The sequence below is a fragment of the Suricata suricatta genome, chromosome 3 (genome assembly GCF_006229205.1).
Source record: "Suricata suricatta isolate VVHF042 chromosome 3, meerkat_22Aug2017_6uvM2_HiC, whole genome shotgun sequence".
NCBI classification, from domain to species: domain Eukaryota; kingdom Metazoa; phylum Chordata; class Mammalia; order Carnivora; family Herpestidae; genus Suricata; species Suricata suricatta.
This window is the reverse complement of record NC_043702.1, coordinates 31,394,145-31,410,003: the sequence shown is the minus strand read 5'-3', so window position 1 is coordinate 31,410,003 and position 15,859 is coordinate 31,394,145. Positions and strand designations below refer to the sequence as shown.

The following is a 15,859-nucleotide window of genomic DNA, read 5'->3' as shown; positions in this document are numbered from 1 at the left end:
TGAAGCCTTCAGTAAGTGTTACAATAAGCCCTTTGGACTAGACGTTTCGCGACTGCGGAAGTAGAATGCACAAACGCGATTAGGAGACTTTGTTGTTCTTTTTGAGAGTGTGGGGGCAGTTGTCTGTTTTCTTGTTACTATACGCTACCAGGACCAATCCCCTTCTTAACAGGAAATCAAAATAAAAATCCCCAGTGATTACTCCAGGATTCTCCGCCCCCTAAATCAGTCCCGGAAATGACGCCATCAACCAAATGGTACCTCTGCCCCGCCCCAGTAGTGGTAGGGCATAAACGTCAGCACGTCGGTCATCATACACGACCAGCCTGGGGAAGACTGACTAGAAGGTACCGGCTGGCGCCAGCCCCCGAATCTTCCGGAGCCTGGCCGACTGCGAATGCGCAGGAATGTTGGGGCGGGGCTTAAAAGTCACTCCGCCCCCTCCCTGCCCGCGCCACCAATGAACAGCGACTGCCCCGGGGCCGCGTAAATCCTTAGAGGCCGGAATTATTAGCCGAGAGGATAGCTCCGCCCTTGGCTCCTCCGGGCCCTCGCTCCCCGCCTCGCGCTGTTACCGCCCCGCCTCCATCTCCCGCCCGCCTTCCCTGCTGCGAGGTGACTCGGGGCTTTGGCTGGGGAAGGGGGCGAGGGAAATAAGTTAGACGTCGGCCTGCCGGCGTTGGCGCAGCCCCCAACGTGAGCGTGGTGACGGGGAGCGGGTCGTAGCGAAGAAGTGGCCGCGTGGCAGATGTGGGAGGGCCCCCGGTGCGTGGTGGGGAACGCGCTGTAGAGTCGGGCGGCTGGCTGTGAGGGGGCGAGGTTGACCCGGGTGTGTCCGAGGGCAGTCTGCAGGGTGTGGATAGCGGGTCGGAGGATGCGAAGCCCGCACTGCCCCATTTGCAAAGCTTCTCTTGGCAGCTTGCATACCTTAGGTTTGCCTATGTTTCGGTTGTCGGGGTTGCGAGGAGGAAATTTAAAGATCCCTAAAAACACTGGGAGGCTTTCCCGGGGTGTTTACTGTGCGTGCTCGCTCCTTTCTTCTTCCTGGATGGAGAGGTAGAGAGGCAGGTGGGCAGGTCGGCTTTCATCTGCAAGGATTGTTAAAATAAACAAACCAGGAATTCCTCACCCTCCTCTCCACGCCCTGCCCTGCAACTCAACGACGAACATTCTCTACAAGTTTTAAGAAGCAGACTAGAATATTCTAAGGGATTCTTTGTCTTTGCAATAAAGCACTAGTAAGTGTGGTTTTCTATATGTTTCTAGAAAATATGAGTGGCAACGGCGTCTTGCGGTTTATTATCACTGGACGCATTTTTGGTTATGTGTACTCCTCTCTCAGGGTCTGCCTTAGAGAAGTTTAAGTTTATATTGATGTGAAGTAATGTGTTAGAGTGATGTTTTACTGAAGCACTATTTTCTATGAAATCAATCAGTATAAAAAGCTTAGCTCGTTGTTTGTAGGAACTGAAGTAGATAAATCTATGGTTATGATAAATCTGCAATTTTTAATATGACCCTTTTGTCTAGCAAACTTATTGCATATTTTTGTGTTTCACAGATTTAACCGCCCAACTACTATGATGAAGATAAATTGGAGTAACTGCTTGAACTAAATTTTATTGACCAGAAGACAGTATTTGATTTCACTTATTTTGGTTTTCCCTTCTGCTTTGAGCTTTACTGTAACGGCTGAGAAACTTGGAAAATAAAATGAACATGCTGTGGTCTTGAACATAATTTTTATTTTTCTGGAGGAAAAATTAAAGTGCCAGAGTCAAAGCCAGAATGGCATCCAGAGAGAGACTCTTTGAACTTTGGATGCTTTATTGTACGAAGGTAACTGCTTTTCTTTTTATTTGAGTTTTAAAATACTTTGTTGTAAAGTTTTGTGACTGGCCTTATCACTTTAACTTATAGTATATTTTTATTTATAGTAATGACCCAGAATTTAACAACATGGATTTTTCTATTTTCCAATTTTCCCAGGTTTGAACACATACACTATATTGACAACTTTTTAAACCTGTGAGGTGTGGTTTTTATTTTTCTTCAGTGATCTCTAAGTTCTATAAGTAATATGACCTTAGGAGAAAAATGAAATATATTTATTTTTGTGCTTTTCTTTTTCTCCCACAAGTAAGGGTAGGGTAAAGATATTTTTGTGAGAAGAGTATTTAGCATTTTTCCTATAATTAACCTTTTAAATGGTATAAAAATGTTATTGATTTGAGGCAGTTACTACAAGCTCACTGTGATGATAGTACCTTATGAATAATCCTCACAGCAGTCCTGGGAGATGGCCATTGTAATTATCCCCTTTTACTAGTAAGAAAATTGATGTAGAAGTTAAAGGAGCTGTTGAAAAGCAGAGTCAAGTTCATGTTTTTATCCAGTATGATTCCTTAGTATTTTTTATTTTCTCATTCAAAAATAATGTTTTCTGTCTTGGTGTTTATGTGAATTTTTACATGTTAGCTTTCATATTAGGTTATTGGAGGAGAAGAGTACTACTTAAAAACATGTTTTTCAAGAGATGATCTACATTACTGCTTTGAAGATATTGGCAAGGGTCAGAGAAACATCTCTAATTTACTACTTAAGTTACTTAGGTCTGTGGTGAAGTTCTCAAGTCTCAGCTTCTGTTTCTGCATTATCCCTTCAGGCTCCTTTTTTCATACTTTCAGCTTTTTAAAGAGCAAGTTATTCTTTAACAAATGATCTCAGTTACCTCTAATACTAAATTTTAGAGGTCACCCTGGAATTTTCTTTGACTTCCTGGTTGGTGTGTCTTATGATTAGTGAAGGATATACTTTGAAATATTTGTTATGGATTTTTTAAAATAGCTTTTTAGTCTTGTGTAATTGAATGCCAGAAATGTCTTTTTAAAAATAGACCACTTTTCTAATAAAAAAGGAATCGAATTCACCACTTTTGGAAATAGTCACTAAGACATGTCAGCCAAATATTAAAATGCATTTTAGTATGAATGGTAGTTTAAAAATGACTTATTTAAAAATACATCAGACATACTAGATTTTACATTTTCAGAAGGACAGAAGTTAAATGCAATTGCATTGTCTTACTAATTAGTTTTGTTGTTTATACATGAAGTTAATGTTTTATTTGTCATTGTGTTTATTGAAAAAATGGTATGGGGTGCTTGGGCTGGCTCAGTTGGTAGAGCTTGCAACTTGTGATCTATGTTGTGAGTTTGAGCTCCATGTTGGGTGCAGACATTACTTAAAAATAAAACCTTAAAAAAAAAAAGAAAAGAGAGTATAATTTGTTGGCATACACAGAGTTTTATTCTTTATAACTTTTAAAAAATTTTTTATTAAAAATTTTTTTATACTTTATTTATTTTTGAGACAGAGACCAAGCATGAGTAAGGGAGAGGCAGAGAGAGAGGAAGACACAGAATCTGAAACAGGCTCCAAGCTCTGAGCTGTCAGCACAGAACCCAGTGCAGGGCGAGATCATGACCTGAGCCAAAGTTGGAAGTTTAACCAACTGAGCCACCCAGGCCCCCATCTTTATAACTTTTAACATAAATATGAATCCTTACTCTTCTATGAAAAATGTCTAAGTACATAATGAAGACCCTTCATGGTCAAATTTTAAAGCCTATTTTAGACAGGAAGATAAATCCCATTTCTTTTTCTTATTTTTTATTCATTTTTGAGAGACAGAGAGAGATAGAGCGTGAGTGGAGGAGGAGCAGAAAGAGGGAGGCAGAATCTGAAGCAGGTTCCAGGCTCTGAGCTGTCAGCACAGATCCTAACATGGGGCTCGAACTCACTGACAGTGAGATCATGACCTGAGCCGAAGTCAGATACTTAGCCCACTGAGCCACCCAGGTGCCCCTGATAAATCCCATTTTCATGCTTAAATTAGTTGTGTACTTAATAAGATTTAAACTTTTTAAACTTTTTTCAAAAATTGTTACTAAAATAATGATTTTTTTATGTTTCATCAGTTCATGTTTAAGCTTGTAAGCCAGATGATAATTTTCTTTTTTTACAAACACCTTGAATTCAAGTAATTTCCAAACATACCTAATAGATACAACACTTCTGCTCCATGGTGAGGATGAGTGCCAAATACCCAGTTGTACTCCATACTTCTCTCCAGCCTTATTACTCACTCAAGCAATTGCCGTTCAAACCGCTGGATTGTTTTTTTCACCTAACTTTTAAGATCTTTTCCTTATACCTTTCATGGGCTTGCAGACCACTTCAGGACTTCTCGGATCTTCTTTTAACTTAGCTCCAACTTAGACCTCTTTCTGGCCTTGCTATTGTGAGTTCTAGTTTTGACACTGTTCCTGTTTTATTCTGTGACCTTGAGCAAGATATACTCTTTAGGTCTTACATTTTCTCATTTTTCTTGTAAGAGTGTGTGTGTATATGTGTATGTGTGTGTGCAGCGAGAATGCTTGCCTAATTTGCCAGTAAGATTTTCATTTGTTTGTTTTGACATCTGAGGGACATGAATATATTTTGTCATCCTTCTTAATGGATTGTCACATAGACCTTTTTAGTTCATCTTCCCTTTTAAGTTTTGTTAATGGAAAATTTCAAGGGAACATAAATAGAGAAGGTAGTATAGTGAATTCTTGAATCTGTCACCCTGCTTCAATAATTACCATTTCAGGTTCAGTAATGTTTCATCTATAACCTTCCATTACCCCTGAAGTATTAAAAAATTTTTTTAAACATTTATTTATTTTTGAGAGACAAAGAGATGGAGTGTGAGCGAGGGACAGGCAGAGAGGGAGACAGACACAGAATCCAAAGCAGGCTACAGTCTCTGAGTTTTCAGCACAGAGCCTGATAGGGGTCTCGAACTCACAAACCATGAGATCATGACTTGAGTTGAGGTTGGACGCTTAACTGACTGAGCCACCCAGGCACTCCTATCCCTGAATTATTTTAAAGCATATCCCAGACAACATGATCTTATCTATAAATATTTAAAAGTATATTTAGGGGCACCTGGGTGGCTGCATCGGTTAAACGTCTTACTTCAGCTTAGGGCATGATCTCCTGGTTTGGGAGTTAAACCAGGCTTCTTGGTGGGGATTTGATTCTGGAGCCTGGAGCCTGCTTTGGATTCTGTCTTCCTCTCATGCTGCCGCTACTGTGCTCATACTCTTGTTTGTCTGTCTGTCTGTCTCTCTCAAAAATAAAAATAATAAAAACATTGAAAAAATTGTAAAAAGCATATCTATAAAACAACTCTTCTTAAAAACATAAGCCCAAGGGCACTTGGGTGGCTCAGTTGTTTGAGCATACAACTTCAGCTCAGATCATGATCTCACAGTCTGTGGGTTGGAGCCCCATGTTGGGCTCTGTGCTGACAGCTCAGAGCCTGGAGCCTGCTCAGATTCTGTGTCTCCCTCTCTCTCTGCCCCTTCCCTGCTCGCCCTCTGTTCCGTCTCTCAAAATAAAATTAAGACATTAAAAAGAAATTAAAAACAAAACATAAGCCCAATACAATAATTCTTTAAATCATCAAATATCTGGTCAGTATTCAAATTTTTCTGGGAGAATCATAAATGTGTTTATTTTCCTGCTGTTTGACTCAATATTAAACAAAGAATACACATCATATATTGTTGAAAATACCTATTAAATCTTTTAATCTATAGGTTCCCCCTCAGCATACTTTTTATTCCTTCTATTTATTTGTTGAAGAAACCAGGTTTTGTCATTAGAGTTTTCCTCAGTCTCAATATTGCTGGTTTAGTTCCTTCATTTTAGTTAATTGTTTCTTTCTCCTGCTATCTGGAAACTGGCATAGAGACTTGGCTGATTCACATTCTGTTTGGAGGGGGGAGGCTAGAATAATTCATGTGTCTCCACTATCAGTGGGTTTTACCTACATGTAATTATTTCATTAGAAGTTTACAAACCTGTGATATTTCAATTCTGTCATTGCTTTATTAGCAGAAAATATGTAGAAAAATGTTCTCTCATCAATTGATTGATGACAGTTCCTTAAAGAGGGAACCCAGGCAGACTAAATTCTTGATTCTTTCTTTGTGTTCAGAATAATAACTTGATTTACTAGCCTCCTCCTAAGGTGATTAGCTATTTTTCTTGAGTTTCAAATTCATCTCTACTGATTACAATTTAAATGTTGTCTACCATTTTGCTGCCCTAGTTGGTAAGTTATCCATACCAAACATTGTATACATATCTGATTAAAGAAGATGACTTCGAAGATTTATGAAAGTCAGCTTCCAAGCAGCAAGGTTAGGACATCCTCCATATTTGTCACAACACTGACCAGCATTTGTATTCTGCAGTGTTTTAGCCAAAGATCAATATGGCTAAAGGTATATTGGTATCTATATTAAGGTACTATCTTAGTGTTTCTACATAATGTGATGTTTTAAAAGTTGCCATTGAAAATTATAAGAGGTTGAGTAGGTGTTTAAATAGGGTTCTCTCAGAAATCATGCTTGGATAATACTGCTTAGGCAAAAGAAAAGAGATTGTATAAATATGTTTTCTACACTTTAGGTTCAGTTATAAACCTTAATGCTTGTGATTAAAGTCTTTCAAGTACAATTAAATTACTGGTTTCAGTTTTTGACAGATGGCTTCTCACATATTAAACTTGATATTTGAAAAGGATTTGGGTACAAAACTTGGCAGTTTTTTTAACCAGACTTTTCAGGTCTAACTTTTCACTTTCTCCTTCTAGGAATAGGATTTAATTGCATCGTTAGAAACATGCATCTTTCTAGTAGGTTATTTATTAACCTCATGTAGTTATTATATAATATAAGCAGGATGATTTATGAATACCCAGCATTCCTGCTTTCTACAGATTCTTTTGCCAGATTATGTAGTCTGACCTTTTCTTCTCTCCAAATGTTCACCCAGAGTCATGGATTTTATTAACAGTGCATTTCATATAGCTCTTAGAAGTTAAACATTAATTTGAACATGTTCAATCATGTATCTGGATTTTAGTTTAGTAGTTAACTACTTGTTGTCTGAGCATATTTTTCTTAAGTATTGAAGGCAGTTTGATTTACTTTTTAAGATCTAAAGATTTTAGTTCATGTTACCTGTAGCAGATACCATATTATTCCCTGTATCTTAAACATTCTTTTCTCACATAATGTGCTTATGGTAAAGGAGACCGTGCTGAGCACGATTTTCATCTCTACATCAGCCTAAAACATTATGGAATTTGTATATTGCAAATAACAACATATATGTCTCATAAAGTCCATATCTCAACTCCCCTTGGATAGTTATTAAGATATATTTCTGTTCAACATTTAGTCTCTGGGAGTCTATAGTTGATCATCAGACTCTATAGAAGAGAAACTGAGCCTCTCAGATTCCTTGATAAGATTAAGTTATTTTTGTTCTGTGTAACAGTGGAAAGTATCAAATACATTAACTCACTAAAAAGATACAGGGTAACTCGAAAGCATCATGACATTAGAAATGTGACAGTGTGGGTTGAAATTCAAGGTTCATTTTTTTCATTTGCTTTTTTTTGTTTTTTGTTTTTGATATACATTTTATACTGAAAATGTTTGTGAAGCTACAGAATTAGAGCCAAGATTTAGTCCCAATTCTGCTTCTGATCTTAAGGAAGGATCTAAAAACAGGTTACAGATGTTTCTCATCTGTCAAATGGAAAAAACCAACCATTTCTTAATCTGTCTCAAAGTTCTTGAGAAAAAAATGAATTGGTTTTATTTAAACGTACTGTAAGGGTAAGAAATAAAACATCTTTACTAGTAGTTAAAAGATATATATATAAACTCAAGAATATGTATCGTTACTTCTATTTTGCCTTTATTCAATAGAATAATAGAGAAGTATTCTCACATTATTATCTAGTGATAAAAGTATACTCCTCACTGTTAGTTTTTTCATTTTTTGTTGTATTGCTTTTTTGTTTTTATTTTTGTTTTAAACATAGTGCTTAATTGTTCCTAATAATGACATGAGATTTTTTTTTTACTCTAAACCAAGTTTGTTTTGGACCTTGGTGATGCTCCATTTCCTGCTGTTGCCCTTTGTCCTGCTAAATCTGGAATATGACTGAAATAGATAGTTTTGCAATGAGCTCAGAGTAAACTTCCTTTTCAGAATAAAAGTTTTGCTTCATAAAGAAAATAGAATTTAGAAGTATTTTATTCAGATGAAAAAGCAAGTACCTCTTTTTATACATAGATTTGGAAAAAATGAACATAAACTCTTCTAATGAGAAAGTTAAAATTTAATTAAAATCCTAAATGAAGCTTTTAGTAAGATGCTTCAATATACATCAACCCTTATAATTTAATCTACATTTAATAAGTCTCAGGTATGTGCAGAGTATAAAATGACTTAATTTTCTGTGGCTTAATAATGACTTTGTATGTAAGGAAAGTAATGTTTGACCTTAAGCAAAACAAAATTGTTAGCAGCTCAGTCATAGTAGTTACCACTTACATGTTTGTTTTGGGAGATGTGAAAGCAAAAAAATGAATATTTTATATTAGCAGACCTGGAAGTAGCCTTTAGGAACGGAATATTACCTTTGTGATTTGACTTGAGCTTATGTACTTAGGGCATGAATACTTCTTACTCTTTTTGAATACCAAAATTTAAATTTCCCTGTTAGAAAGTAGAATTGATAGCATGTAAATGTGTAGATAGGAGTATGAGTAAAAAATAAAACTCCAAAATAATCTGCAGGGTTTTTTGTTGGCACATTCAGGTTTTATTGGCAGTTATCGAAGTTATATGAACATTAGAAAAGGTCATAGTGCGGGAGTCTTAGAGAACGTTATGACTTAACAGAAGGAGAGAGGAAGAAGAGTTTGTAAGGAGTTTGAGTGGGAAGGACAACCAAGAGTGAGTGAGTTCCTCAAGTAGAGGGCTTTTATAAAGAAGGGAATAGGCAGTACTATCATTCAATATGGCAATAAAGAAAAGCATTATGGAGCATATATTGGATTTGATATTTAAGAGATTGTTGGTGGCTTTAGCAAAGTAGTTCTTAAACAAGTGGGGGAAAAGATGTTAAAAGTAGAACTCCCCACTTCATTAATTTTTAAATTAATAGCCTTAAAATTACTACCAAACTGCTGCTATTGAAGTTTTGAAAATGTTTACTTTTGATTTTTGTACTTCTCTAGCCAAGGCATTTTATTGGTTTTTGTACCACACTTTGCGTGGCATGATTCCAGACATATGAACATTTTCACATTGCCAAGATGTCATCTGTAATTTGAAAAATACAGCTCTACAAGTTGAGTAGTCACTGATGATCATTTAGTAGGAATACAAATGTGACCATTGAAATTGAGTAATAGCTACAAGATAGTCAACTTTGATATGTTTATATTAACTTGAAAATTAATAGAAATGAGAATATAAACTTAAATTTTTATATGAAACGTATGGACCCGGAACTATTTCTGATAACTCCCAGAGTTCTTGGACCTGTTTCAGAAACAAGCCTTGATCAATATCTGACATACTGCTGCTATTTTGCCTTTTCTACATCTTCCTTTTCCTATTGCAAAATTACATGACAAATTTACTACAAAGGAGTGAAATTTGGAACTAAGAATCTAGTCTATCAAAGTCTGTTTTTTTGGTTACAATTATTCATATCTCTCCTATATACAAAATCTACTTCATGCCCAGTATAAGAATTACAAAAGTCTCATCCAATCTTGGGTTTAAACCCAAGATCTGATAATATAAATCAGTCTCAATTCAGGTCTTTATTGATACTGAGACCTGTGACCTCAGAGGACACCATTGATATCTAGCCCCCGCAAATCCAACATATAGTGGTGAAACTGATGGTAATGCCACAGTAAAGACTCTTGAAAGGAGACAGATAGGAGACTTTGATCCATAGCAGTTCTAAGAACTGGGCTAATGTTGCCTGGTCCTTCTACTTTCAGAGAAGGAATGTTCCATGATTTGATTCTGGTTCTGTTCCTTGGAAGTAGCTGCAAAGACTACTGTTCTCTATTGATCTTTGCACTGTACTTTTTCTGTCATTATTCTTTTGGTACATCCAAAGAGAGCATTGGAGACTGTAGTTTCTTGTGACTGAACAACTCCCTCATCTGGCTTCTTGCATATAGAAAGTCCCCTATAGTAAATGGGGAGTCTACTTTCTAATTCTTCTGTCTTCACTTGTTTTCTCTCATCTAACTATATTGTCTAATAATTCCAGCATGATGATCTGTAGTATTTGAAGTAAAAGACATCCTTGTCTCCCTCCTCACTGTAGTGGGGAAAAGATTGAGGTTTTCTATTAGGTTAGCTTCAGACTTTGGGACTGAGATATGGGTATGTATAACCTGTTTTACTCAGAGATCACATTTATGGTAGGTAAATGATGGATGTTTTACTTATTCATTTTTAGGTATACTTTTGACATTTTTTTTTTAAGTAGTTTATTGTCAAATTGGTTTCCATACAACACCCAGTGCTCTTCCCCACAAGTGCCCTCCTCCATCACCACCACCTCTCTGCCCCCCTCCCCCTTCCACCCTCAGTTCGTTTTCAGTATTCAATAGTCTCTCAAGTTTTGCGTCCCTCTCTCTCCCCAACTTTTGACATTTCTAATGCAGATTTTCTCTATTACAGTATACAATAAAACTACTTAGAATATTTTTGTATGTGTACATGTTAAGATGTGGATAATTAGACTATTCCTAAGTTCCAGAAAAATAGTAAGACTTAGTATGAAAAAAATCATAACTTGATTTAACCATTGGTAGTAGTTGCCATTTAAAATATTCTCCTTCATTAGAATCATTATGAGTCATTAGCAGTCAGGTGCTGTTGCCTTTAATTCTTAGTAGTCCTTCATTTAAAAATATGTAAAATACAATGCTTATAGATCAAAGTTTAGTTCCTTGTAGTGTATGAATTTAAGTGTTTGGCCTACTTAACTTGCTTTCCTGTTTATACCCAGAGGCTTTCACAAAAACTTTTGATTTATTTTGTGAAAATAGAATTTTTTTTCTGATAATTTTATTCTGGTCATTCAAAATTTATTAAGATGTCAGTTATTATGTAAAATGATTGAAATCTGTCATAACTCCTTTGATGATGTCAGTATTCAGACAGTTATTAGCAACACTGATTTCTTCATCTTTTCCTCATCTTTTCCTAAAAAGAATAGACTTTATATTATGCCATTTCCTTTTTAGTGGGGAAAATGGGGAGCTCTGCTTTTAAGTATATTTATATGGACTATACTGTCTTTTAATGTTTATTATTTTGAGAGATAGAGTGAGAGAGAGACAGAGAAGTGTGCAAGGGGCAGAGAGAGAAAATCCCAAGCAAGCTCTGTGCCATCACCATAGACCCCACCATGGGCTCAATCCCATGAATCGAACCATGATATCAAGTGAGATGAAATCAAGAGTTGGACACCTAACCCAGGTGCCCCTGGACTATACTCTCTTCTAAAATATTAAAAATAATTTGTTGTTATCAATAGGGAGAATCAGTATTTTCTTTTATGTTTAGATACAAACTCGTAGAGTACTCACATTGAACCAAAGGATTAACTGATCCATGCATTTGTTTCTCACAAAAGTCATTCAAGCATTTCACAACAGTTTACCTCTATAAAAAAAAATGTAGTTTTGGGGCACCTGGTGGCTCAGTTGGTTAAGTGTCTAACACTTGATTTTGGCTTAGGTCATGAACTCATCATGAGATTGAACCCCGCATTAGACTTTGTGCTGAGCATGGAGCCTGCTAAAGATTCTCTCTCTCTACCCCCTACCCTACTCATTTTCTCTCTTACGTGTGCTCTGTTTCCCTCTCTCTCTCTCTCTCTCTCTCTCTCTCTCTCTCAAAAAAAAAAAAGTTTTAAAAATGTAGTTTTGTATGATACATTTAATTACTATATAATCTTTCCTGACATTAAACATTAAACATTTGAGTAGTAGGAAAGAAAGGTATTATTTTAATTTATGATATCATTGTGAGGTGAATTTATACTTTTTTATTGAATAATTTTGACTTAGGATTTTTGTCAGTATATTTAAGTACAGGTGTAAAATTTCAACTTTCTAGTGAATGAACTTTATTTTAGGGCTAAAAAATGTAAATTTTCCAATTTACTAAGAAAAGTAGTAATGTTTTATGCTGAGATTAAGTTTTTTTAAATTTAAGTTACAAGTTAATTATGGAAAATACAAACATACAGAAAGTAAACATTACATTATTCTGACATTTTTTCAGTTAAAGTATTTTATGGATGTGATTGAAAAGTCTGTAAATTATATTTACTATTACAAATTATATTAAGATACTAAATTAGTAAAACTTCAGCCTGACATGAAACTTCAACATTACTTTAAACTTTTAAGCTCCATTTAAAAAGTATCAGTTTTACAGTTAGCTAATAGATACATAGTGGTAGGCTCTTCTTTTTTTTTTTTTTTTAATATTTTATTTATTTTTGATACAGAGAGAGACAGAGCATGAGAGGGGGAGGGGCAGAGAGCGAAGGAGACACAGAACCGGAAGCAGGCTCCAGGCTCTGAGCTGGCTGTCAGCACAGAGCCCGATATGGGGCTCGAACCCACGAATGTGAGATCTGACCTGAGCCGAAGTCGGAGGCTTAGCCGACGAGCCACCCAGGCACGCCTAGGCTCTTCTTTTTTAAAGAATTCGCTGTAGTCAGGAGCACTTGGCTGGTTCAGTCAGAAGAGCATGTGAAGCGCAGTCAGGGTTGTTAGTTTGAGCCCCATGTTGGGTGTAGAGCTTACTTAAAAAAAACTGAATTAATTAAAAAAAATTCAGTCTAGTCCATTTCACCTAGTTATTGGGTGCCTGCTGTATGCACCTGCTATTTACTATAATCTTATCCCTTGAAGGGTATATATTCCTCTTAAAAATTTTTTAAATTAATAAACATTTTTTAAAACAGTTTTAGATTCATAGCAAAATTAAATAGAAACTACAGAGAGTTCTTTGTATTCCTATATATGCACAACTTTCCCTGCTATCAACATTCAATACCATGGTAGTACATTTGATCACTTGACTGATTTCCCAAAAACACCTGAACCAGAAATTTCTTTAACAGTCTACCATGTGTGAAACTTCAAGATGAACACAAAATTAATGCAACAAGTCATGTTATACTTACCATTTCAACAGTCCAGTTGTTGACTTTTTCAAGTCTTGCTTATTTTAACTGTTCATTTTCTACATTATATTGCTCAAACGTAGTTACCTGAATGACTAGGTTTTGTTTGTTTTGTTTTGTTCTTAAAGAAATACCTAAAGTAAAATTTGAAACCTTTCTCTCTAGGGATTGGTGTATTTCTAAGCCTACTTTTCATGTAGACTTCTATTTGAATATTGTTTTTTTGCTTATGTTAAAATGACTTCCAAATCTTTCAATATGTGACAGACTTTCCTTTCTTCAAAATTTGTATCTTTTATCTACTTGAGTGACTTCCTCTGTGGGCCTGCTTTTCTAACTAAAGTCAGTTTCCCATTTAGATTGTAGTCCCATTTAGATTGCCTTGATGTGAGACCTTAGGGAAGATGCATGTAGTCATTTGGGATTGCTTAATTAAAGAGATAGGATTTTGTCAAGATTTTAAAGAATGGGTAGTAGTGTAATAGCCACAGAACATGTTCTGGGCACATATAAATGATACAAAGGAAAAGTGACCTAGTAAGGACAATCCTTTTGGTAATAAATTAGGCTAGGTTTTTGGACCAACTCTTCTTCTGAAAATCATTTACATTTTGAATAAAATTTAAGAAACATCTTAATGGCATGGAAAAGCTTGCAAGATGGTAAGGCATTATGAAGCTAAATCTTAATGAAAGCAGGAACTTAGATGGAGAATGGAAGCCACTTTTCCTGGTGAACGTGGGGTTTTGTTTTTATGGTCTAGTGTTTGGAAAGCCAAGGGACTAATCAGAGTGAAAAGTCTAAGGTTTTCCCTTATTACCTTGAAAGTTGTACACCGTTGGGGTAATGATCAACTGAAAGCAATCCCACCTCACTCTTCTACCTTAAGCAGAGCCAAAAGGTGTAAAGTTCCTGAGATGATGTTTCCACAGGTTGATGCTTTTATGGATTTGCAAATCAAATTTATCTTTTGTTCTAGTTCAAAAAGCCTCAAGTCATGTGGACTAGTCTGGTGATTGGTAAAAGCAAATGCAGTCCCTCTGGAAGAAGAAACTTGCAGTGCAGATACCAAATATTTTTCACATTGCAGCTTAATACTTGAATACAGATATATCAACCATCCATACCAGGGTCTCATTGTCTTGAAATTTCTTTCATTTTTTCCAATGGGATTTGGCAGATACTCTTGTCTTTATTTGAATTAATTGCCATATGGTAGCTAATTTTTTTGCATATATTTGTTTCCTCTATTTGAGTGTATCTCTCACTGTCAACTTTATAAAGCACTTAGCTGTTTTCTTGCCCTAAAACATAAAATTGTGATTATTTCTACAGTAACAAATAATTGTATCATTAATGTCAAGTTATACCTGCTGCTGTTTACATGCCTGTTTTTGTATACACAGTAACTTTATTGCCTAATCATAGTATAATTTTTTGACCATTTTGAAGAGCAATTAAACTCAACATGTAGTACTATGTACATAAATCTAGTGAATGGTTATCAATATGAAACACATGTTACTAGTTTTGCACAGACATAGACAAATATGTCTTAATAGCATCCTCTCTCAGAGCAATTGTAAGATTCATTTAGATTTCAAAGATATCAAAATGTAAAAAAAAATTAGAATCAGATAAATATGATATAAAATGTGAACTTTTAAAAAGAATTTTAAAAAAGAGACTGTCTAGAAATTGGGGGAACCCAATAATAATTAAAAACCAATAAGTGTGGTTAATATGAGTTTAGACAGCTGAACAGAATTAGAGAATTGGAAGGGGGATCATAAATACTTTATGAATATAACCATGTGGGGCTATGCTGACAGCTCAGAGCCTGGAGCCTGCTTCAGATTCTGTCTTCCTCTCTTTCTGCCCCTCCCTGGCTCGCACTCTCTCTCTCTAAAAAATAAATATTAAAAAAATAAATATAGGAAGTAAAAGAAATGGAAAATATGGAGTGAGAGTTAAGAGATATAAGAAGGCTAGTGTGAAAAGGTTTAACACATGTTTAAATCAACTCTGTAAAGAGAGGAGATGAAGACTGAAACAAATGTAGTATTTGAAGAAATTACAGGTGAAAACATTTCAGGATTAATGAATGGCTACTGAATTTTAAGGAGCATAAGTAAAACTAACTCCATTCCAAGATACAGCATAGCGAAACCATAATGGTTTTGCAGAAAACCAGCAAGAAAAAGAAAAATCTTGAAAGCTGCCAGAGAAAAATTCTCTTTAAAAGGATGACAGATAAGTAGTTGAGTTTTCAGTATTAGCGATAGAAGGGGGAAAGGTTGACATCATTAAAGAAAAAACTTACAATCTATTATTTCCAATCAGTGAATTTTTTTCAAAGAGAAAAGTGAAATAAAACCATGTTCAGCAAAATAAAACCGTTCAATTCAGGAAAATATAACAATTTTAAGTTTGTGTGTATCCTATAGTTTCAAAATAAAGCAGGCATCGACAGAACTACAGAGAAATGAATATGTGACAGTCATAGGATTTTTTTTCTATTTGGCTTGATTTAGTAGCTTTTTTTTTTTTTTTAACTTCAGTAACTGATAGAATGAATAGACAAAAAATATCTTTTGTATAGATACAAAAGATTTAAACAACAGGATTGGCTAATTTGACATAAGGGATTTATATAGAACATCATACCCAACATACATTCCTTTAAAGCACATAAAA

The 15,859-nt window shown here is 35.5% G+C and overlaps 1 protein-coding gene across 10 annotated transcripts in view; it reads left to right on the top strand.

The window, feature by feature from the left end:
• Positions 1–312: 312 nt before the first annotated feature.
• Positions 313–15,859, top strand: part of NBEAL1 (neurobeachin like 1) — a 173,273-nt gene continuing 157,726 nt past the window's right edge. For 7 of the 10 annotated variants that reach the window (XM_029934033.1, XM_029934032.1, XM_029934031.1 and 4 more), the window contains exons 1-2: positions 313–765; positions 1,562–1,839. In XM_029934033.1, coding sequence (XP_029789893.1) covers positions 1,789–1,839 — 51 coding nt within the window. In that variant the 5' untranslated portion in view covers positions 313–765; positions 1,562–1,788. The other 3 variants (XM_029934027.1, XM_029934026.1, XM_029934025.1) reach the window with 3 other exon arrangements.